Source organism: Geotrypetes seraphini, chromosome 4 (genome assembly GCF_902459505.1).
Source record: "Geotrypetes seraphini chromosome 4, aGeoSer1.1, whole genome shotgun sequence".
Lineage (NCBI taxonomy): Eukaryota > Metazoa > Chordata > Amphibia > Gymnophiona > Dermophiidae > Geotrypetes > Geotrypetes seraphini.
In genome coordinates, this window is record NC_047087.1 from 262,643,989 (window position 1) to 262,668,462 (window position 24,474).

Below are 24,474 nucleotides of genomic sequence, written 5' to 3' on the forward strand. Positions count from 1 at the left end.
TTTCTGTTTCCCTTCTTTATTTCTGTCTTTCTCCCTGCCCTCCCCCAAGCCACCGCCGCCATCGGAGAACAGGCCTCCAAGCTGCCGCCGCTGAGTTCTGAGCTCTCCCTGCTGCCTGACACTGTAAGAAGCGACAGGTCGACCAGCCTTCCTCACTCGACGTCATTTCTAACGTCGGAGAGGAAGTTCCGCCCAGCCAGGCAGCGATTGTCAGACGGGGTCATTTAGCCTTTATCTGCTAATTCTATGTTTTTGACTCTTAATGTAATTTATGTTTATGGAGCTGTTTTGATTGTTGTATCTTAATATCAGAACATATATCTAAAGAGGTAGTTTGTGCATTTTTGAATGCTTACATGGTTGTAGTATGAGGGGGTGCTGAAAAATTCTCAGCTCAACCAAGAAGAGAATGACATGGATATGGTTCAATCAATGATCTGAAACAATGTCAAAACACATAATTTCCTTTCTGCAAATTGGCACTTAACGAAATAAGATAACACTCTTTTCAGCTACAGTGACAAAATAACACTCAGAATTTAGGAATTTGATTGGTTGGGCTGAGAATTTTCAGCACTCCTTCGTATAGAAAAATTAATGAGATTTTAGATAGAATTGATTATCATTTTTACTTTTTCATATTTTGTTTCTACTACTTCTGTTTAACAGACGTGCCCTTTCTTTCTAACAAAAATGGGACAAAAGAGGTATATTTGTTGACATCAGGAAAACTAATATATTCTTTATCCTGGGCAATAGATGAAACTGGTATCTCACTAGCACCTGCTGTATTACAGTCCAAAAAGTTTTGTAACAGGTAATTATTACGTTTTTGACCCTGAATTGTCAAAAGTATACATTAACAAAACTTGCTGTAGAGTTGGTTGTGTGTTGTATTGTAATAAACATAATTTCACGTGATCATAAAATTTGTTAGAGTATCCATAGTTCTTAGGCAGGTATCTTACAATACTGTCCATATTTTCCATAGGATGAAGTTTTTCTTATAGCTTTGTGGTCTTATTTCTGTTTTTGAATATTAGCTGGCTATTGGGAACTGTTTGTATTAATGTATATGTAGTATTATACAAAATGTATATGAGGGTGTTTTGAAAAGTTAGGTAAAAAAGCAAGTTAAACAATGTAGTCTCCATCAAGGACTATACAATATACCGTATTTTTCGCTCCATAAGATGCACTTTTTCCACCCCCAAAAAGAGGGGTGGAAATGTAGGTGCGTCTTATGGAGCGAATATACACCCCCCCCCCCCCCGGTTGCCTCTGAGTCCTTATCTCTTACGGCAGAGTGGCGCACAAGGCAGGCACAAGCTTTTTGCGCTCCTGCCTGGCCCTGTGCCGCTCCCCAAATGGCTACCATCAGTTTTCACGAGTAGCCCGTTCTCACGGTGGCCAATCCAGGTCACTAGTACCTGGCCAAAACTCAAAGAGTAGCAACATTCTATGCTGCCGATCCAGGGCAAGCGGAGGCTTCCCTCATGTCTTAATAACAGACTATGGACTTTTCCTCCAGGAACTTGTCCAAACCTTTCTTAAAACCAACTACGCTATTCACTTTTACCATAACCACTGGCAACGTGTTCCAGAGCTTAACTATTCTCTGAGTGAAAAAATATTTCCTCCTATTGGTTTTAAAAGTATTGCCCTGCAGTTTCATTGAGTGTCCCCTACTCTTTGAAATTTTTGACGGAGTGAAAAATCAGTCCACTTGGACCTGTTCTACTCTACTCAGGATATTGTAGACTTCAATCATATCTCCCCTCAGCCTTCTCTTTTCCAAGCTGAAGAGCCCTAACCTTTTTAGTCTTTCCTCATACAAGAGGAGTTCCATCCCCTTTATCATCTTGGTCGCTCTTCTTTGAACCTTTTCTAGTGCCGCTATATCTTTCTTGAGATAAGGAGACCAGAATTGAACGTAATACTCCAGATGAGGCCGGACCATGGAGCGATACAGGGGCATTATAATATCTTTAGTCTTGTTAACCATCCCTTTTTAAATAATTCCTAGCATCTTGTTTGCTTTTTTAGCTGTCACCACATATTGGGCGGAAGGTTTCATCATATTGTCTACAATAACATCCAGATCCCTTTCTTGGGCGCTAACCCCCAAGGTGGACCCTAGCATCCCCAACTGTGATTTGAGTTATTCTTCCCAATATGCATCACTTTCCATTTGCCCACATTAAATGTCATCTGCCACTTGGACGCCCAGTCTTCCAATTTCCTAAGGTCTGCCTGCAATGTTTCACAATCCACATGCGTTTTAACAACTTTGAACAGTTTAGTGTCATCTGCAAATTTAATCACCTCACTTGTCATTCCAATTTCCAGATATTTTATAAATAAGTTAAATAGAACCGTTCCCAGTACAAATCCCTGTGGCACTCCACTGTTTATTCTCCTCCATTGAGAAAAATTACCATTTAAACCTACCCTCTGTTTTCTATCCGATACCCAATTCCTAATCCACAACTGAACTTTGCCTCCTATCCCATGACTCTTTAATTTTCTCAGGAGCCTCTCATGAGGAACTTTGTCAGTAGCTTTCTGAAAATCTGGATACACTATATCAACCGCCTCACCTTTATCCACATGTTTATTCACACCTTCAAAGAAGTCGAGCAAATTGGTGAGGCAAGATCTCCCTCGGCTGAACCCATGCTGACTCTGTCTCATTAAATCATGTTTGTCTATGTGTTCCACAATTTTATTTTTTATAATTTTTTCCACCATTTTGCCCGGTACAGAAGTCAGGCTTACCTGAATGTAATTTCCCAGATCACCCCTGGAAACCTTTTTAAAAATCGGCGTAACATTGGCCACCCTTCAATCTTCAGGTACTACATATGATTTTAGCGACAGGTTACAGATCACTAGCAGGTCAGCAATTTCATGTTTGAGTTCCTTTAGTACCCTGGGATGCATACCATCCTATCCAGGTGATTATCACTTTTTAACTTGTCAATTTGGCTTAGTACATCTTCCAGATTCACAGAAATTTCTTTCAGTTCCTGCACATCATCACCCTTGAATAACATTTCCATTTCTGGTAAATCTCTTACATCTTCTTCCATAAAGACCGAAGCAAAGAATTCATTCAGTCTCTCCATTATGGTCTTATCCTCCCTGAGTGCCCCTTTTGCTCCTTGATCATCCAATGGCCTAACGGATTCCTCACTGGTTTTCTGCTTCTGATGTACCTAAAGAAATTGTTATGAGTTTTTGCCTCTTTGGCAAGTTTCTCTTCATATTCTTTCTTAGCTTTCTTTATCAATGCTTTACATCTAACTTGCCAGTGCTTGTGTCTCTTCTTATTTTCTTCATTTGGATCCTTTTTCCATTTTTAAAGGATTTTTTTTTTTTTTTTATAGCCTCTTTCACTTCACTTTTTAACCATGCCTGCTCTCATTTCCTCTTTTTTCTACCTTTGCTAATACGTGGAATACATTTGGTCTTGGCTTCCATGATGGTATTTTTAAATAACATAAATGCCTGATTTACAGTCCTAACCTTTGAAATTGATCATTTTAGCTTCTTTTTAACTATTTTCCCCATTTTATCATAGTCTCCCTTTTGAAAATTGAATGCCTCTACAGCAGATTTCTTTTGTGATGTCACTCTTGGTATCTGCTCAAATTTGATCACCTTATGGGTTCCAAGAGGACCCAACACAGTTAACTCCTGTACTATGCCTTACATTCCACTAAGGACCAAATCTAAAATAGCTCCCCCTCTTGTCAGTTCCTGGATCAGTTGCTCCAAGAAGCCGTCATTTATAACTTCTAGGAATTTTACCTCCCTAGAACTCCACTCCTCTTTCATGCACAAAAGTTCTTCACCCCCTAAAATATACTGTTCCTCTGTATTTCTGAAGTTCGAATCATGACATTACATTTCTTAGCATTAAATCTTAACTGCCAAATTTCAGACCATTCCTCAAGCTTCAGTAGTTCCTTCCTCATGTTTTCCACACCATCAGGGGTATGTACTTTATTGGAGATTTTGGTATCATTTGCAAAGAGGCAAATCTTACCAGTCAGTCCTTTAACAACATTGCTTACAAAAATGTTAAAAAGAACAGGCCCAAGAACCAAACTTTCTTGAGGCATACCACTGGTAACATCCCTTTCCTCGGAGCAATCTCCATTGACCACAATCCTCTGTCGCCTTCCACTCAACCAGTTCCTGACCCAGACTGTCACTTTGGGACACATGCCAAGGGTACTCAGTTTATTTATTTAGACATCTGTGTAGAACACTGTCAAAGGCTTTGCTAAAATCTGTCCCTCCATCCAGTTATCTGGTCATCCAGCTGAAGAAATTGATCAGATTTGTCTGACAAGACCTGCCTCTAGTGAATCCATGTTGTCTCATGTCCTGTAATCCACTGGATTCCAGAAACTGCACTATTCTCTGTTTTGAGAGCTTTTCCATTAATTTATTTATCAGAGAAGTCAGACTTATGGTAAAAGGTATGGAGAACTTGAACTACAAAGAACGACTTAGATCCCCTCGCAGTCTCCTCTTCTCAAGGGAGAACAGTCCTAGTTTTCTGATTGAGACTTTTAAAATAATAAAAGGAATCAACAAGATAGAGCAGGACAAAAAGTTATTTACGATGTCAAATGTGACTTGGACAAGAGGTCATGGACTGAAGCTGAGGGGGGACAAGCTCAGGACAAATGCCAGGAAGTTCTGCTTCACACAGCGAGTGGTGGACACCTGGAATGCTCTCCCGGCGGAGATTACTGCGGAACCCACCGTTCTAGGATTTAAGGGCAAGTTAGATGCACATCTCCTTGAAAGGCGCGTAGAGGGATACGGGTGACTAAGTTTTTGCCAGGTTACACCTGGCTGGGCCTCCGCGGGAGCAGATCACCGGACTTGATGGACCCAGGGTCTGATCTGGAGATGGCAGTTCTTATGTTCTTAAGTACTTCTTCCTTACTTTCATTTTTGTGGAGAGAGACCACATCCACCCCTCTCCAATCCTTCAGTACCACTCCTGACTCTAGAGAAGCATTGAAAAGGTCAGCCAGCAGAGCTGCCAGAACTTTCCTAAGTTCCTTCAATACCCTCAGATGTACACCATCTTGCCTCATTGCTTTATCCACCTTTAGTTTAGTCTTCCAGGTCTAGAATCTACAGCAAACATATTTGGTCTTACTGTATATTGTGGTACCTAAAAAATACATTTAAAGTATTCCAATAATTTCAAACAAGAATTATAGCAAGAAAACTAGATATAAAATAGAGAGAGCAGATAAGCCTAGGGTTTAATGACACATCAGTTACCAATCACTCTGTGGTTTGTGGGGTCTGCCTTTAAAAAAGGCAAAGTAACACTCCCACCTGGATCTTGAAAGGGCAACTTATGGAAAACTGTCTACTAATGCCTATAATATGCAAAATAAAATCCTAGATCTAGAAACTGTGATGGAAGAGTTTGGCTTGGATTTAGTGGTCGTCACCAAAATGTGGTATATTGATAAATATAACTGGAATATATAGTAGTTATACAGGTACAAGATCCTTTATCCAAAATTCTAAAAACATTGTTGCATTACTAATTTATACAAAAAAGCTTACTTTTAGCATCAAAAGTGAAATCTGGCCCCCAAAGTAACTTTAGAACCTTCACTCTAAGCTGATAGTTCAGTTTTTTTATTTTACCTCACACTGGTGTACCTCCGAGATGTTGCCTGTGGCTACAGCGATTCATATTTGTCGCCTGCTGTGGCTTCACACTTCTCTCTGTCACGTTCAGCCAGGAAGAAAAGAGGAAGTAATGTCAGGAAGGCAGGAGGCGGCGGCAGGGAGAAGCCTGCAGGGCTACAGCAGGTGACAAATATGAATCACTACGGCCACTGGTGACACATCATAACAAAATCAGAAAAATTCTAAAATCTGAATTTCTCTGGTCCCAAATGTTTCAGATAAAGGATTGTGAACCTGTACTGGATTATAAGCTGAAATGGAAGCTGTGGTGCAGCCCCCATCCCTTCCTCTCTCCCTCTCCTGAACAAGTCAAAGCTCATAATGATAGAGCATGATAGCATCAGTGATCCACCCAAGACTGATCTTCATGGAAGTCTGCAAGGCTGTTAAGCTACATTCAGTCCATACTTGTATATCTTGTTTTATGGAAGCTTACTCCCAACATAACAGTAGGTTTGGTCGATCTATCTTGCATGGCCTCTTTTGAGGGTTAGAACTGAAGGGTCTAGGACGATTCTTTACGGCCATTTCAGCACTGAATCGGCCATGATGACTCATCCTTTACCCCAGCATGGAATAGGACATCCATGCCTCATTTGGGGGGCAGTGCCCCCTCCCCCCCAAACCAACTCTTAAGCCCCACTGTCCCTTAGCCAGGATCGGAGTCTGGGACCCTGCAGAAGGTGCTGTCCCCTGCATCCTGCCATTGAGAGTGTTCAGCCAATCAGAGAATGGGACGATTCAGTGCAGTGCGGCTGTGATGAACCATCCTGCGATGATGCGGCCTTAATGAATCGTCCCATCCTTGAACCCAACTTTATGCCCTTAGGACCAATTTTTTTCTGTTTGAAATACTCTTCAAAATGTTTGTGTGATTTGTTCATTTTCCTCTTAAAGACAACCCCTAGTCAGGAAATTGCACTTGGGACTGCTATCCCAATTGTCCTCAAAGCAAAATTTCTGAAGACAAGATGTCAGTCCATATTCACTCACCCACCTTCCCAAGGAAATGGTTTCTATTAAGAAAGGTTTATAAAGGTCTGAAGGGGGCCTTATGCATTGGTAAGAACATGAGACTTCCCATTCTATACATGCTCATTGTAAACATGTAAAAATCTCTGAAAGCTTTTGGAAAAGATATTTCCATTAATGTGAACTGTTATCTTGTTGATCTCAGAACAGGGAAACAATTTTGCTTTACTTGGAATCCAGTCTAGTTGGATTATCAAAAACAAAATTTCAAATAAAATTCTTCATGTTGATGTACATGTACATTTCAGATTGTTCATGCATTCAAATGGCAAAAACAAATCTAAGTGACATGAATTATATTCCTCAGACTAATATTAAGTGTTCTTATTTTAGTGCATTGAGAAGTATAAATACGGTTATGCGCTCTCCGAGTTCCTGGTTTAGGAGTTCTAAGAAATTTGATGAATGGGCCAAAGAAATCAGAATTGATCCTAATGATCCACAATATTCAGATCTGGTGCAGTCTGATATGGTAATATCAAATTACAGAATTATCATATGTGGAAGAAGCAGGTCTCTGAGTTGTTGGTTCCAAATGCTTGTGGATGAACTTTTTATTGCAATCCTTTGGTATTTATTTATTTTATTTTAAAAATATATAACCTGCTTACATCCTAAGTGGCTAACAGATAAACATACACAATTCTAAACACAGAAATACAGTATACTTTACAATACATCACTAGACCAACACATAATAAAAACAGGAGAAAAACCATAGATCAAACCTTATTTTCCTTTTGTACTGGCCCATGTCCATAAAGATTGTTTGAATCAATTAAAGGCCAAGACAAAGAAGTATGTCTTGAGTAACTTCCTAAACTGTATTACGTTTTTACAAAATCGTATCCCTCCAGACAACTCATTCCATAAAACTGGACCTGCAACTGAAAAGCAGGATTTGCTGCTTTTGACATAGTTGGGGTCACTACCACAGATTTTGTTGATTTAGGCTTTGTTCTCTTCAGCAGCAAAATACTTGCTTGGTCTATGTGGACAACTAGAAAATCTGGAAAACCAAAGAGGCCTATAGGAAGTTCTCAGTTAATGTGTTTGAGCTCAAAAATAAAGAAACTTGAAACTTGCTTGAATCAAGGTTGCATATACAGCATATTGGAACTGTGGCTCAAATTTCTAGAGGCCCCAGTTTTTCAGATTTTTTTTATTTCAAGATTTTTTTCTTTAAGATGACTAGTTAAAAAACACCATGACACATTATTACTTAAATGTCTGGCCTAAATTAATATGGATGTTAGTTTACAGAACACTAAACTGTGACCTGACAATCACAGACAGTGAGAAAATATACAGCATACAACCTATGGTCAATATTTAAACCTTGTGGTCAGTGTTCCTTTTAAGTATTGGCCATGTTATTCCCCCACCCCCCCTCTTTATCAAGCTGTGTTAGAGGTTTTTAGGAAGGGCTGGCAAGGTAAGTGCTCTGATGCTAATAGGAATTCTATGAGCATTGGAGCATTTACCACACTAGCTTGTGCTAAAAACCTCTAGTGCAGCTTGATCAAAGGGACCCTTAAATATTTTAGGTTGATATTCAGCTAATGGTGATCAGCATTTTGCTGATTGCTGCTGGCATTGTACCTGAAATTCAGTGCCAGGCCATGTCTGGGCTCCAGCATTAAATTTCTGGAGCCAGCTATACCAGAGCTGGTTAAATGTGATATTTGGCACTTAACCAACTTTTGACCACTGCATAAAGATGGGGCTGACTTTTATGCAACCTTATATACTCAGTGACCTTAGTTGGTTAAGTGCTGAATATTGGCACTTAACCTACCAGGTGCTCACTGTGCCCCAAAAGAGCCAATTTTGCTTTAGGTTCTAACCAGTCATTTTCAGTGACATTAACTAGTTGAGTGTTGCTGAAAATGACCAGATAGCCTCCCAAAAGTGATTTAACTAATTAGGAGCCATTTCTGGCCATTTTAAATCGCTTTGAATATTGACCCATTTACACATACTTAGTACTATTCTCTTCAGTGGCGTAGTAAAGGGGGGGGGGGAGGCAGAGGGGTGCGGACCGCCCTGGGCGCCCAGCTACACCATGCCACACTTGTGCCATCCCTCCCCCCACCTGATTCCTCGGTAGATATTCACTAGTGTGAGCAACTTCTGTCTGTTGCTCACACCAGCCTGGTTCCCCTCTGAATCACTTCCGGGTCAGGGGGCCAGGAAGTGGCATCAGAGAAAATCCAATGCTGGCCCGAGGAGCATGCTGGAGAAAAGCCACTCACGCTGGTGAAAATTTAGAGGTATGGGAGGGAAGGGAAAGTGTGAGTTTGGAGTGGGCGATGGGAAGGAGTGGGCGTAGGGGGGCACCACAACTTCAGTCACCTCCTACCCTTACTATGCCACCGATTCTCTGTGGAAGCTGGAGCGCTGAGTGTAGATATATTGTGGTGACCACCACTGCTATATACATAGTCATCGATTTTCAGCCACTATCCTAAATTAATCTGTATAGCTATATAGAGGTAGTTAGAGCACCTACATTCCATCCTGGCACTATCCAGAAAGTGCTAGGGCAATCTGTAAGAATTTTCAGTGGCACTGTATAAATGCTACCACTGAAAATTCAGAGTGTTGATATTTGTGAAAGTACTACATCTTCAGACAGGAGCCAACTATTTTGTCATGGTTTTTTTGCAGTATGCAAGAATCAAGGATCAAGCTGCTTCAGAACATTTTCATTTTGAACAGATGCAAGAAGAATTCAACTTTGTTACTGAGGAAGAGATTGCAAAATCAAAACGATTTCAGCTCCTGGAGCTTAGAAATTCAGAGCCATCTGAATTTTGCCATTTTCAGCAGATTCCCCTCTATGATAAAGAGATACCAGATTCAGTTTTCCAGGTATCAAATGCAATTTTCTCAGTGACATTGTGACGGAAAGTAATTTGTTGACAGTAATTCTACTCATTGTTGAAACTTCAATTCAGTAAAATTTAACTATATGCTGCTCTTTTGTAAATATACTATGATGTTTTCTTGCCTATCTGCAAACTTATTTGTATTGTTCTGTATTGATTATGCTGTGTGGTGTATATTTTGTGCAGTTGATTTTATAGTTAACTGCATAAATCCTTTTTTTTTTCTAACTTTTTACAGGAGCTACAATGTTCAGAAAATATGCAATATCCTTGCTTCCTTAAAGTATGCCTGTTTTTGCCAAATGTACAAACATCTGTAGGGCTAAAACAAGCACTGTTGTATTTTGCCTTCATCCAGGCTACTTATTCTTTTTATTTAATTTATTTTTCTATACTGTTCTCCCAAGGGAGCTCAGAACAGTTTATATGAATTTATTCAGGTACTCGAGCATTTTTCCCTGTCTGTCCCGGCAGGCTCACAATTTATCTAATGTATCTGGGGCAATGGGGGGATTAAGTGACTTGCCCAGGGTCACAAGGAGCAGCATGGGTTTGAACCCACAACCTCAGGGTGCTGAGGCTGTAGCTTCAATCACTGTGCCACACTCTCTCTCATGTATCATCCAGGCTTTACTCACTCTTTCCCCTCACTGGGCTTCAGTTGCAGAACAAATAATGGGTCTCCTGCTTCCTCACCGTAACTTGGCTCTCTGCAAGCTGCAAAAGAACAAATAATTCTTTTATCCCTAAGCTGACCCTCCCAGGAAAACTCAAAAAAATGCTTCCGATATGAAATCAGCTCATAGAGTTTCAGCACATACATTCACACAATATCGGAACCACCTCAGCTTTATCTGAAAATCCAAGTATCTTTGATTTAGAAATAGTAATTATCTCACAATCCCACAGAGCCTGCCAGTATATCTGGAATACTAACTGGAAACAGCTCCGTACCACAGAACCTCTCAGAATTCTAAGACAAGATTGCACTTAAAGTTTTAGACCTTCCGTTCTCAGAAGTACATTTAGCTTTATAAAAAAAATAGTTTCAGATTCTCAAAACTCCACTCAATGGTGTATACTGGTTAAGGGCTCAGCAGATTAATAGTCACAAGAGACTGCAGGAATGGATTCCAGCTGAATACCAAATTAAATACAAAACATTTACCTCAGACACCAAAATTACTAGGCAATCTGAGTTAAAGAACATAAGAATAGTTTTACTGGGTCAGACCAATGGTCCATCAAGCTCAGTAGCCCGTTCTCATGTGGCCAATCCAGGTCAATAGTACCTGGCCAAAACTCAAGGAGTGGTAATATTCTATGCTACCGATCCAGGGCAAGCAGTGGCTTCCCCAATGTCTTTCTCAATAACAGACTATGGACTTTTCCTCCAGGAAATTGTCCAAACCTTTTCTTAAAACAAGCTATGCTATCTGCTCTTATCACAACCTCTGGCAACGTGTTCCAGAGCTTAACTTTTCTCTGAGTGAAAAAAAATTCCTCCTCTTGGTTTTAAAAGTATTTTCCTGTAACTTCATCGAGTGTCTCCTAGTCTTTGTAATTTTTGATGGAGTGAAAAATCGATCCACGTGTACCCATTCTACTCCACTCAGGATTTTATAGACTTCAATCATATCTCCCCTTAGCCGTCTTTTTACCAAGCTGAAGAGTCCTAACCTTTTTAGTCTTTCCTCAAATGAGAGGAGTTCCATCCCCCTTTATCATCTTGATTGCTCTTCTTTGAACCTTTTCTAGCGCCACTATATCTTTCTTGAGATAAGGAGACCAGAACTGAATACAATACTCCAGGTCAAGTCGCACCATGGTGTGATACAGGGGCATTATAACATTCTTAGTCTTGTTAACCATCCCTTTTTAAATAATTCCTAGCATCCTGTTTGCTTTTTTGGCTGCTGCCGCACATTGGGCAGAAAGTTTCATTATATTGTCTACGATGACACCCAGATCCTTTTCTTGGGTGCTAACCCCCCAACGTGGACTCTAGCATCCGGTAACTGTGATTCGGGATAGTCTTCCCAATGTACATCACTTTGCATTTATCCACATTAAATTTCATCTGTCACTTGGACGCCAGTCTTCCAATTTCCTAAGGTCTGCCTACAATTTTTCACAGCAATTCATAGCGCTGTTTTAAGCTCTCTGCTCTCCTCTAGCTCACAGTAACAGTTCTGGGGCTCTTAATAGAGACTTTTATGGCAGCTTCCTGCTGGACACTGTGTCTCTCTTCTCTATGACCTCCTACAGCTCACAGTCTATGTCCTCCGAGCAGTCCTCATAATTTCCCTCCTGTCTCTCCTCTGTAAGTGCTTTCAATTTATTTTTTTTTCTTCCTGTTACACAAGTTTATAAACCACATCCTCAGGGCAAATGTGAGTCCAGCAGTTTTGTGTGGACCCCAAGAGAGACCAGAGGCAAGGTAAAGGGCCATGCTTCTTATGGCTGATGTAAGACTTGTAAATATCTCAATAAACACCTAGTGCTATCACCAAGTTAAACCGCTATTTCCACGCAGTCAATGGAACCAATATTTGGTATTCAACCTGTAAGCTATAAGTTTGCTGTGTGTTCTTAAACGATATGACGTACACAAGTTAAGAATTTTCAGCTCTGGTGGCATATGAGTATACAAGCATACAAGTTTCAAGTTGTCTCTTACTTTTTTGTATACGCGATAATTGGGCAGTGAGGCGGTAGTATCGGGGTTTTCCCCAGTTATCGCCTCCATGATTCTGAGCATAAAGTTTATTAATATTTCATATACCATCGACATAGTGTACCTACAAATATCATTAAGAGTGTTTTTTATTTTTTTTTTGCATCTTATACATTCTTCTTTATCACTATTCTTGAATGATTTAAATTCATTGTCCTCCCTTTTTTGTGTAATCTCTTCCAGAGGCATGATTCTGGCAGCTTGGGAGTCCCACATATCAGAATATTATGCCTGCTTGTCCTCAGAGAAAGACAAAGATACTTACCTGTAGCAGGTGTTCTCCGAGGACAAGCAGGCATGTATTCTCACAATCCGCCTACTTTCCCTAGTTGACTTCTTAGCTTTGTTACTGAACTGATGGTTCCATGAGCCGATGTCACCGGCACTGCCTAAAGACTTAAAGTGACAGTCACTTGGCAGAGTCTGTACCCACATGTGAGAATATGTACCTGATGTCCTCGGGGAACACCTGCTACAGGTAAGTATCTTTGCATTTTCAGCATGTGTGTTGTGAAACTGTGCACTGAAGTTTAAGCACATAGTTCTAATGCATGGCTTTTATTACATCGGACCATTAGCTCCTAAATCTAAGCAAATAAGTTACAAGTCTTAATTTAGGTATCCACATTAAAATAAATGCGAGATCTTTTCCTTTGTTCAAAATACATTTTTTAAATATTTTAGGAGTATGACCAACAGATGGAGAAAGACATACCACTTATTCATACGGATCCAATAATAGCACAAAGAATTACTGCTGGTAACTGTATAAGAAAGGTAAGTCACATATGTTACAAGAGAAATTTTGATTCTGTAGAAATTAATGGAATTTAGCACTCAAATATACAAACAATATAGGAATTTGACCCACACCTTTAGTTAGGTGCAAACAATTAGGTCCCAGGCTGTGCTCCTGGAGATCATAGCGCACAGGCTTAAATGTAGCCTTACAGCATGAGCTAAATGCAGGAGGAAAAGACTGGGTATGTTTGGCCCACCTCTCCCGTACATCTGCTTTCTCTCAAAATGGGAGGCTACTAGGGTCATTTATGATCCCGACTGCTAGGAGAACATGGTAGTATTGGGAGAGTGCGGCATAGTGGTTAGAGCTACAGACTCAGGACCCAGAGGTTATGGGTTCAAACCCCATGCTGCTCATTGTGACCCTGGGCAAGTCACAATCCTCTACTGCCTCAGGTACATTAGTTAGATTGTGAGCCCACTGGGACAGATAGGGAAAATGCTTGAAGTACCTTTATGTCAATTGCTATGAATGTGGTTGTAAAACTACAAGAAGGCAGTATATGAGTCCCAATCCCTTTCCCTGAAGATGGGTGTTTGAAAAGTTCCATAGGTTGTTTGGTTTTGGTTTTTTTTCCCACTATATCAGACCATGCTGTAGTGTAGTCTGAAGATGGCCTTGTTTGTGGGTGAACTTAAGGAACAATACAATGAAGTAGATATTTGATGGTTTGACAAAAGCATAATATATAATAAATTATCTGTATATCTTTATATATATTTCAACCACACTATTGAAGACAAAGTTTTATTTTATTTTTCTTTCCAGCTTATGATTTATCTTTAATCTTATCTATTGTTTTGCCTTTTGTCTTTGTTTTGTTCTATTTCTATCATTTAAATTTCACCAGAATTCTACTGTTCAACGGCTCCCCCTTCTGCTTCTATTCCTTTCTCTCCTCTCTTCTACCTTCCAAAGTATTTAGATCAATGCTGTCTTGTTAAAATGTTTATTTTATTTTTATTTTTCCTCTAACTCTACTTTTCACTTCTCTATTACCCTCCAGGTACTTTAGTTAGATTGTGAGCCTTCGGGACAGTAAGGGAATTTTTCAAGTACCTTTCTTATTTCTAATCTTAATGTATATTTTCTGTAAACCGCTTAGAACCTAACGGATGTAGCGGTATATAAGAAATAAATTACATTACATTACATTACTATAAGGCTGATAATTGCTGGACTTCAGTGTTCTCCATTTAACATTTTGCCCAGTCCCTGGCATGCCTAATGCCACCCAAAGTTATACTTATAACTTTTGGCTATACAACAACCTAAATAATCAAAAGTTATGCATTCTGGAAGGTGGGAAATTTTAAAAGAAGCAAGCAATGCCGGCTGCATAACTGCTTTAGAATATTGGCCTCCATCAGACTGATATTCAAAGTGATATAAACAGCACTAAATCGGGCAGTGCCACTAAATTTCACCTCCGACTGCTCACAAAAAAACATGGACAGATCAGGGAAAGTACTGAGAGCAATGTTAAAGAGGAGCCTGGGGTTCTGTGGCAGTATTCAGTGCTGGCACCTGCATGTCTAAGCAATCTAAATGAGGCCACTACGCGCTGTAGATGCCAGCACCTGCATAACTCTAAAAATCTTTTTCAAGTGCTGTGATCTCCCTCCTGACCCCTTCCTTTCCAGCTCCACAAGTCTGCACCAAGTGTCAACCCCCTTGCAATGTTGCCCCCCCCAACCCCTGAGATCTAGGTAGGCTGCCCTGGGCCTAACTTCTAATCCCTGGTGGTCCATTGTCACTGGGGGTAGGAACACAGCTCCCTCACTCCTGCCTCTAGCGGCTAGCTTCACAAAATGGCTGTTTTCACCAATCAATATTCAAAGTGATATAACTGAGCAGGAGAGCATCTTGCCCAGTTAAATCATTTATGCCTGCCTAACTACTGATATTCAGGAATTTTTAATCAGATAGTGCCATGTCATATCAGCACTAATTGCTCCTGCATGGTCTAGTTAATGCTGGGGTTATCCATGGGATGAGCTTGGGCAGAACCTGGGTAGAGCCATTATAACCAGTTAGTGGTTATATTCAGCCCACTAACTGGTTAAATAGGGAGCTAAAGTTAAGACAACAAAAAGGCTGTCCTAACTTTAAATGCCGAGCTAACTGGACAGCAGTTTAAATATTGGCCCCTCCCTCACACCCCTGATGACAGAGGGCCCTGATTGAGCCCCTACTGCACCTCAATCCTACCCTGCTCTCTAGGCCCCCCTCAGGCCTACCTTGTATATCCTTGGTGATCTAGGGGTCCTATGGGTAGAAGCAGTGGCGTACCTAGCATATGTGACACCCGGGACCCATCATTTTTTGACACCCCCCCATCTGTATGAAAAACATGATTTTTAGTAACAATCCACACGTCACACATGAATACCTAGGAAAAGGCAGCATCTTACATACTGCAGTGAGCAGTACATCAATAAACCCATTGTAAAACTAAACAAGCCAGATTAGTACAGATCAATCCTACACAGTCAATCCTAACAGAAAACCATGTCTTTTTGAAAATACAGAACACAGAAAACACCTTTGCCTAGTATGTAATCACAAACTAACTCCTCCCCCTTTTACAAAACTGTGGATTTTAGCCACGGTAGTAACAGCTGATGCCAACATTAGAAAATGCTCTACAGTTTTGTAACTGAGGAGATAGAATAAAAATATGTAGACAAAAGTTAAACTGAAGCACCAAGAAGCTGGACTCTGTATACAATGCAACATCACAGAAACAGCGATGCATCTCACCTAAAGCAATAAATAAATAAATAAATAGAATTTTTTTTTACCTTGTCTTCTCTGGTTTCTGCTTTCCTCATCTTTTTGTCACTCTCTTCCTTTCATCCACTGTCTACCCTCTCTCTGCACCTTCTATATGGCATCTTCTCTCTTTATATTCCCGTTCTAGAAATTTTATGCATTCCCCTTCCATTTCTCCCTTCACCCCCATTAGTCTGGCATCCATCTTCCTCCCTTCCCTCCTCCAATGGTCTAGCATCTCTCCTCTCCTCTTCTTCCCTTCCCTCTCCCACACCCACATGGTCTGGCATTTCACTCTCTCCTCTCCTTTCCCCCCACTTCCATCAGCATCTTCCCCCTTTTCTCTCCCTCCAACCCAATTCCATGCAGTATCCTGCCCCTTTCTCTCCCTCCACCATGCTTCCATACCATCTTGACCCCCTTTCTCACCCTTCACCATGTTTCCATACCACCCTGACCCCCTTTCTTACCCTTCACCATGATTCCATACCACCCTGACCCCCCTTTGTCACCCTCCACATCCTTCCATACCACCCTGATCCCCTTTCTCACCCTTCACTATGATTCCATACCACCCTGACCCCCCTTTGTCACCCATCACCATGATTCCATACCACCCTGACCCCCCTTTGTCACCCTCCACACCCTTCCATACCACCCTGACCCCCCTTTGTCACCCTCCACACCCTTCCATACCACTCTAACCCCCTTTGTCACCCTTCACCATGTTTCCATACCACCCTGACCCCCTTTCTCACCCTTCACCATGATTCCATACCACCCTAACCTCCCTTTGTCACCCTCCACTACCTTCCTTACCACCCTGACCCCCTTTCTCACCCTTCACCATGATTCCATACCACCCTGACCCCCCCTTTGTCACCCTTTACCATGATTCCATACCACCCTGACCCCCTTTGTCACCCTTCACCATGATTCCATACCACCCTGACCCTCCTTTGTCACCCTCCATACCCTTCCATACCACCCTGACCCCCTTTGTCACCCTTCACCATGATTCCATACTACCCTGACCCCTTTGTCACCCTTCACCATGATTCCATACTATCCTGACCCCTCTTTGTCACCCTTCCATACCACTCTGACCCCCTTTGTCACCCTTCACCATGATTCCATACCACCCTGACCCCTTTGTCACCCTTCACCATGATTCCATACTATCCTGACCCCCTTTTGTCAACCTTCCATACCACCCTGACTCCCTTTCTCACCCTCCACACCTTCCATGCCACCCTGACCTCCTTTCACCACCCTACTATGCTCCTTTCTTTCTCAATCCCAAAGGTCCCGCGATGACTGCTTCTGCTCCGGATGGAAGAGGTAAGTGACGTTGGAGGCGGCTGGGCCAGCAGATGCAGTTAGTTGCGGCTGCCGGTCCACCCCCCCCTGACGTCACTTACCTCTTCCGGAACAGAGGCGGTAGACGGCGCAGTCATCACGGGACCTTCGTTCACTTCAGCGCGGCTGCTGACTCTGCTCTAAGTACAGCAGCCGCGCTGAGGTGCCATTTGCAGCAGCGCGGGAGGTTCTGGATCCGGCGGGATGTGCACCCCCTTGGAGCATGCACCCGGGGCGGACCGCCTCCCCCTTGGTACGCCACTGGGTAGAAGCAATGCCCATCTTTGCTGCCCATTGTGGATCCAGCCACAAACTGGGCATCATAACCCCTAGCGGCTAGTACTGCAAGGCTGCTGCTAGGGGGGGTTATGGCAGTGGCTATTTTGTGACTGGAGCCATAATAAGCAGGAGTAAATAAGCCAATATTTAGATCACTGCCAAGTTAACTTGGTTGCTAAAGCCATCTGGGGGGGAGCCTATCGGGGTGTAAGGGGTGCTAGTTCAGGACCTTCTTGTCAGGAAGAAGGAAATGGATTACAGGGAAGTGAGGAGATAACTCTAAAGGGATGAGTGCACCTGCTTCCTGTATCTGGGTTCTATTTAATATTCAGCCAGGGTCCATATAAGTGTCTATAGGGTCCTGCCTAAACATTCAATGGGACCTGCATAAGACTCGCAGCTAGCACATGCCAGCTTGGCCCTGGATAGTCAATGCTGGTACCTGGACATGACCTATCATTAAATATCTAGACTTAATCCTGCCCTCAGCTGCTGGCTGAATATTGATCAGTTAGTCTTTTAAAACAATAATATAACATAACATTCGTGCTCTCCAATGACCATAATTTGGTCCTGTAGACCTTATCCATGTAGAAAGAATTGCTTTCAACCCTGATAAAATCACCCTTTTCAAAAAATCTTTAAACCCTTTAGGCACTGGATGTTGTATATCAAAAAGCCAAAATAGGCTATAACTATTATAATGACATTTAACATGCCACATATTATTAACCTAAAGAAAATCTGTGTCCAAAAATTACAAATCAAAGGGCATTTCCAAAACATATGTGATAATGTCGCTTTAGAATGATTACATTTTAAGCAAGAACCTACAGAGACAATTGTTTTTGGTGCTAATGGAGGCGATATCTGTTTCTGACTGGGATACGAAGAAAGGTAGGATTTTGCTTGATATTTGGAAGCCATTTTTAGAAACATTGACCAGCTGCTCACAGTTGTGTTCTTTTAGGAAAGCCTTAATTTGTTGTTTTTTTTTTTTTTAATTATTATGCAGTTCTGGAAGGGGGATATAGATATATTTATTTATTTATTTATTTACTTATTTGGATATTTATTTTTCAGTTATTATATTTATATATTTATTACTTTGGAAATTGGGTGGGTAGGGATGGGACATAGAATGGTAGGATAGAGATTGGTAGTTAAAATTGCAATTGTTTAAATTTGATCTTTGATGTTTGTATAAATGTTTTACCTTTACAGTGGTGCCTCGCATAACGGCCGCCTCGCACAGCGGACGCTGCGCACAACGAACTTTATGTCGTGATCCGTATAACGTACTTCGTTTCACACAACGAAGTCGCCCGAGCTGCATCCTTCCGGGGTTCCTGCGGGGTTGGATCGCAGCGGGGTTGGTCGAGGGTAGTCTCCTTCTTCTTACCTGCCCTGTCGCAGCACACAGCCGAACGGAAATCTTCCCGATGTCAGCGCTGACGTCGGAGGGAGGGCTTAAGCAAAGCCCTCCCTTCCTCCGACGTCAGCGCTGACATCAGGAAGACTTCCGGTCGGCTGTGTGCGGCTGCGGCAGGGCAGGTAGGAAGAAGGCAATGGCGAACGAAAGAGGGGGGAGGGGGCGGTCCGCCCCGAAGAATGTGCACAGCTGGTCAGGTCCCCCGATCGACCGACAACAGGCCCGGCCGACAAACCTCCCTGCCCTGTAGCCGCGAATCTAAATTACCTCTTACAGCAGCTTCAATAATCCAGCTGCTGTAAGAAGGTAATTTAGATTCGCGGCTACAGGACAGGGAGATTTGTCCGACCGGGCCTGTTCTGTTGTCGGTCGGGTGCAAAAGCGCCACAAAGGTGGAGGCAGGGAGGGAGGAAAGGTGGAGTGGAGAAGAAAAGACGCTTAAGGGGGGAGAAGGCCGCTGAAAGCACATGTTGGAGCAGGGGATGAGAGGGAGGGAGAGAAGGGGAAATATTGGACAAGGGCAGAAGGGATGCTAAATCATAGGGTGACAGGCAGAGAGAACAACAGGAAAAAGAGTGGAAGCAATCTTGAACCCTGAGGGTGAGGGCAGAGAGAGGTGGTGAGATGATTGATCATGGGGAGAGGGACAAAAGGGAATAGAGATGGGATAGGAAGATAGTGGAAGTAAAAGGACAGGGAGATGTATGTTTTTAGATGTATCTAAATAAAAATAATAACAAAAAATTTATCTTTTTTATGTCATCTTAGCATATTTTATGCTGCAGAACGAATTATTTTTTTTTACATGTATTCCTATGGGAAAACGCGTTTCACATAACGAACGTTTCACATAACAAACTTGCTCCTGGAACCAATTAAGTTCGTTGTGTGAGGCACCACTGTATTTCTGCTTTTTATTGTATTTCCTTATATTCAATAAAAATAATTTAAGTAAAACATAATAATATATAGATAACAAATGTATTTAGTCTATAAGTTAGGGTATTCAATCCATTCCTGCAAACTGGATTTTACAGAAGTGTGTCACTCACAACTTTTAGTACCTCCCATATTGCCAGTGGAGTGTAATGCCCTCTTCAGTTTTTCCTGTTGCAAGCGAACTGTGCAGAGATGTATCAACCTAGCATTGCTAGCAGTCAGCATTTTCTGGTGACCTAAGTAATGTCAGCAAAGGCCTATGGGAGATCATATCATTCATATCTGACCTTAGGGCATGTCAGTGCAGATAACCTTAGATTGCCCCAGAATGCCTAAATTACATCAGTGCTTATATTACATTACATTGGTGTCTTCTATCCCACCAATACCTTTCAGTTCTAAGCAGTTTACAACAAGAGTTGACTTGGGCATTTCCAGGGAGAATACATGGTTAACAGATGTAGTATGCATCGGGATCTGTGGAGGGTCGAACAGGTGTAGTTAGATCATTTGATAAATTTCTTGAATAGAAAGATTTTAAGTTCTTTCCTGAATGTTTTATTGTTGGGCGTTAAAGTCAGCAGATTGGAGAGGTGGCGGTCTAGTTTTGCTGCTGTGGTGGCTAATAGTCTGTCGTATGTTTTTTGCTTTGTATACCTTTGATTGGGGGGTGGGTAAAGTGTGCATAAGTTCTCCTTGGTCTGGATGTGTTTTTCCTGTTTAGGCAGTTGCTCAGATTGCTTGGTTCGTTTCCATTTAGGGCTTTGAATAGGGTGCAGTAGAATTTGTATTGTATGCGTGCTTGTACTGGGAGCTAGTGTGAATCTCAGACGGCGGTGGTAATGTGGTCATATTTTTTCAGCAAGTAAATCAGTCTAAGAGTTATATTTTGGACTGTTTGTAATTGTTTTAGCATGTTGGTTGGGCATGACAGGTATAGGATGTTACAGTAGTCCAGGAGTCCTAGGATTAGCACTTGTACCAAGAGTTTGAATTGTTCGTGGTTGAAGTATTTTCGGATTTGCCTTAAGTTGCGCATGGTTATGAATGCCTTCTGGATCATTTTGCTGATGGCTAAGCGTAAAGAAATCTTGCTCAGCCTCTGGTTCCTTTGATGTTAGTGCTTGTTGCACACAGCAGGTTGGTTCACTATTGCTGCTATGTTATAAATTCCTGTTGATAATTGTTCCTCTTTTTTCTAACTTGCAAAGCAGAACAGAATTGTATGATGTCTGTGGGAGAGTTCCCCATACCCCTCCTTCTTTGTATTTTATTCCACAGGAGATTAATTGCTTTGGAACAAACTGAAGGCGGCACTCCACTCCACTGACAATATGGAAGGAGCTGAAAGTTGTGACACACAAAGCCTGCTTTGTGGGAATAGATTGAATACCCTAATGTATGGACTCCTGAGAAGATTAACAGACAAAAAGATTATCCAGGTACAAATCTAATATTTCAATGTCTTTATTTTCACAGTTAAGAAAACTGGTTCAGAAAAAACTTTTAAAAATTAGGTGCAAAAATAGGCTGCCAGATTTTGTGCATGAATATGAAGAGGTTACATCTCTAAGGTAAATTGAAATACTAATATTAAAATAGTAAATTACGGTAGATAAAGACCCGAATGGTCCATCTAGTTTGCCCAACCGTACCCTCTCTTTAAATTACTGATTTAATTTAAATTGTCCTTTTTCCTAGCTATTTCTGACCAGAAACCCAAAGTTCTGCCCGCTACTGTGCTTAGGTTCCATCTACTGAAGTGTCCATCAAAGCCCTCCCCAGCCCACCTTCAACCAAATGGCCATATACGGACACAGACCATGCAAGTCTGCCCAGTACTGGCCTTAATTTACATTAGTGTCTTTTATTCCGCCAAAAACTTGCAGTTCTAGGCGGATTACTAAAGAGGTGATCTGGGAATACCCAGAGAAATTACAAGATAGTTAATTAGATTAAGCGTTACAATCCAGGGATAGGTTGAGAGGTCAGCTAGATCATTTGCTAGATTTGACAAGTTTCCTGAATAACATGGTTTTAAATTCTTTCCTGAAGGTTTTGTAGTCGGGTGTTGTGATCAGCAGGTTGGAGAGGCGGTGGTCTAGTTTCGCTGCTTGGGTAGCAAGTTGTATGATTAGCATTTTTTGCCTCTGCTTAGGTGCTGTTGGGCTGTGTCCAGGAGGTAAGCTAGAAGTGTTTCTGTGCTGTTGCTGGTCCTGAAGCCTGATTGTGAGGGGTGGAGTATGTTGTGGTTTTCTGACTAGTCAGTGAGATGTTTTGCCACAAGGCCCTCCATTAGCTTGACATACATATAGCAGTATTGAAGCTATGGGTCTGTAGTTGGATGGTTGGTCTGTCGCATCCTTAGGATCTTTCAAGATAGGGGTGATGATGATCTTGTGAGAATAGGCCCTTTGTGAGCATGGAGCTAATCCATTGCATGAGGTGGCTGCAGAATTTCAGGCTGGAGGTTTTTAACAGGTAAGGGGGCAGTGGTTGAGGTTGCATGTCGTATGGCTGTATTTTTTTGTAGAGTCTGTTCAGGTCAGACCATTGTATGTTTGGGAAGTCATATCAGGTTCTGTCTTCTGCACAGGACTCTTTTTCTGTGAGGGGTAGTGTGATCTCGTCAAGGTGGTTTGGTTTCCAGTGAAGGTATTCCTGGCTGTTGAGATCTTGTTTCAAAAGAATTCAGCCAGTGGGGTGGGGGGCAGGTAGGGTTTGGTGTCTGTGAGTTCCTTGGATTTCTATGCCTATCTGATTGGTGTAATATGTCTTTCTTTTTTCCTTTACATTTTTCTTGTATTGTTTGTTTAGTTTTCTCCAGGTTGTTTTTGCGTATTCTTAGTTACTTTTTCTCCATTCTCTTTTGAGTCGTCTGCATTGTCTTGAGTTGGAGTAGTTCGTTAACAAACCATTTGTCTTATTGTCTGCTGATTCTGTTTTTTGTTTGTAGTTGTGTCATATCATCTAGGATGGTTTATGCTTAGAGTACGACAGTGGGTAATGAAATATTTGGGGTTACCATCCTGGATCTTGGCGTCTGCATGTTCCAAAATTTAAAAATTTTTTTTTTTGGTGGGGTATCGATCTTTTGACGCGCTTCATATAGCTTTGGTTATTTTGTTTGTTTTTGCCCTAAGCCCAGTTGATTTTGAATGTGTATAGGTAGTGGTCTAACCAGAGGGAGCGGGACCAGGCTCCATTCGAGGTGTGAATCTCTAGTGGGATGGGTTGTTGGGACATGAAGGCTGCTATGTCAAGTTGATGGCCTTTTTCATGTGTGGTTTGGGAGTCCAGTATCTTGTAGGAAAGGGCTTTGAGAAAGTCAGAAGGCTTTCTGCTTGTTTAGAGGATTTGTCTTCGAGGTGAAGATTTAGATCTCCGTGGCAGTGTGGGCGGGTGTGTGGATTCTGGACTGAGGTCTTTGCTCGGGTGTCCCGGATCCTGGATGTCCAGATTCCGGCTGATTGGCGACACGCCTTATTGTTTTGGCATCAATTGGACCTGGCTCGGGGGGACTCTTTGTTCTGTAAATTGGCTTTTACTGCTGCTCGATTGGCCATTGCCTCTCGGTGGAATCAGGTGCCTCCTCCCACGTGGGCCTTGGTGGAACAACGTCTGCTCTCTTGGCAGAATCTGTATCACTTAACGGCTTTGAGGCATGGTAAACTGCATGGCTATGCCCATGTGTGGCGTCAATTTCGGGCTTCTGTGGGGGTTTGTGGTAGGGGTGGTCGAGGGCCATGAGCTGGTCATGGAGTTGTACTGGGTGGGTAAAGCCGGAGGGGATCCCATATATCTATTTCTTCCCAATTGGTGGTTTATGTTTAGTATAGACTGTTCTCAACCTTATTGAAAGCTGTGGGTATTGTGGTTTGTCCCTGGGGGGTGGGTGGGGGGGTATTGGTTGTGTATGGGTGGGGATTATAAAGTGTTATTCTTAGTTGGTAGGAATTGCACATGTCTATTTAGTTGATTGTATTGCTGTGCGTTGTCTTGGAAGGTACTATTTTGCCTTTTGTATTTTTGTTCTTGTATTTCCTGTGCAATTGCTATGTACTGTTTGGAGTGTTTTCTCAATAAAAGTTTTTCAATTGAAAAAAAAAAAAAGATTTAGATCTCCTAGGATCAGTTTGTATGCTGATGTGAGGGAATTTCGGAATATAAATTCCGGTTTTACTGTGTTCCATTGCCCTGGTGTTATGTAGCAGAGGAGGCAGGCCATGGACTCCTTTAGTGACTCTTGATAGTTATCAGGCTAGTAGGTCCATGTGTGTGTGTGTGGGGGGGGGGGGGAGGTAGATGTTTAGTCCAGTATGCTTATATTTAGGGTGTTTTGGGCTAAGATGGCTAGACCTCCTCCGCGGTTTTGTCTCTACAGACTACCTGTATTTTGTGTCTCTGTGGATAAACTTCTGTTATCCGAGGGTTGGTGTCTGAAGCTAGCCAGGTATCTGTAAGGAAAAAGGCATCCTAGCTTTTTGGATTC

The 24,474-nt window shown here is 41.9% G+C and overlaps 1 protein-coding gene across 4 annotated transcripts in view; it reads left to right on the forward strand.

Moving 5' to 3' along the window:
- Window positions 1–24,474, forward strand: part of CC2D2B (coiled-coil and C2 domain containing 2B) — a 212,163-nt gene that overhangs the window by 89,858 nt on the left and 97,831 nt on the right. For all 4 annotated transcript variants that reach the window (XM_033943399.1, XM_033943396.1, XM_033943398.1 and 1 more), the window contains 5 exons: window positions 670–817; window positions 7,102–7,240; window positions 9,439–9,642; window positions 13,081–13,173; window positions 21,462–21,556. In XM_033943399.1, the coding sequence (XP_033799290.1) occupies window positions 670–817; window positions 7,102–7,240; window positions 9,439–9,642; window positions 13,081–13,173; window positions 21,462–21,556 (679 nt within the window). The remainder of the gene's footprint in view (window positions 1–669; window positions 818–7,101; window positions 7,241–9,438; window positions 9,643–13,080; window positions 13,174–21,461; window positions 21,557–24,474) is intronic.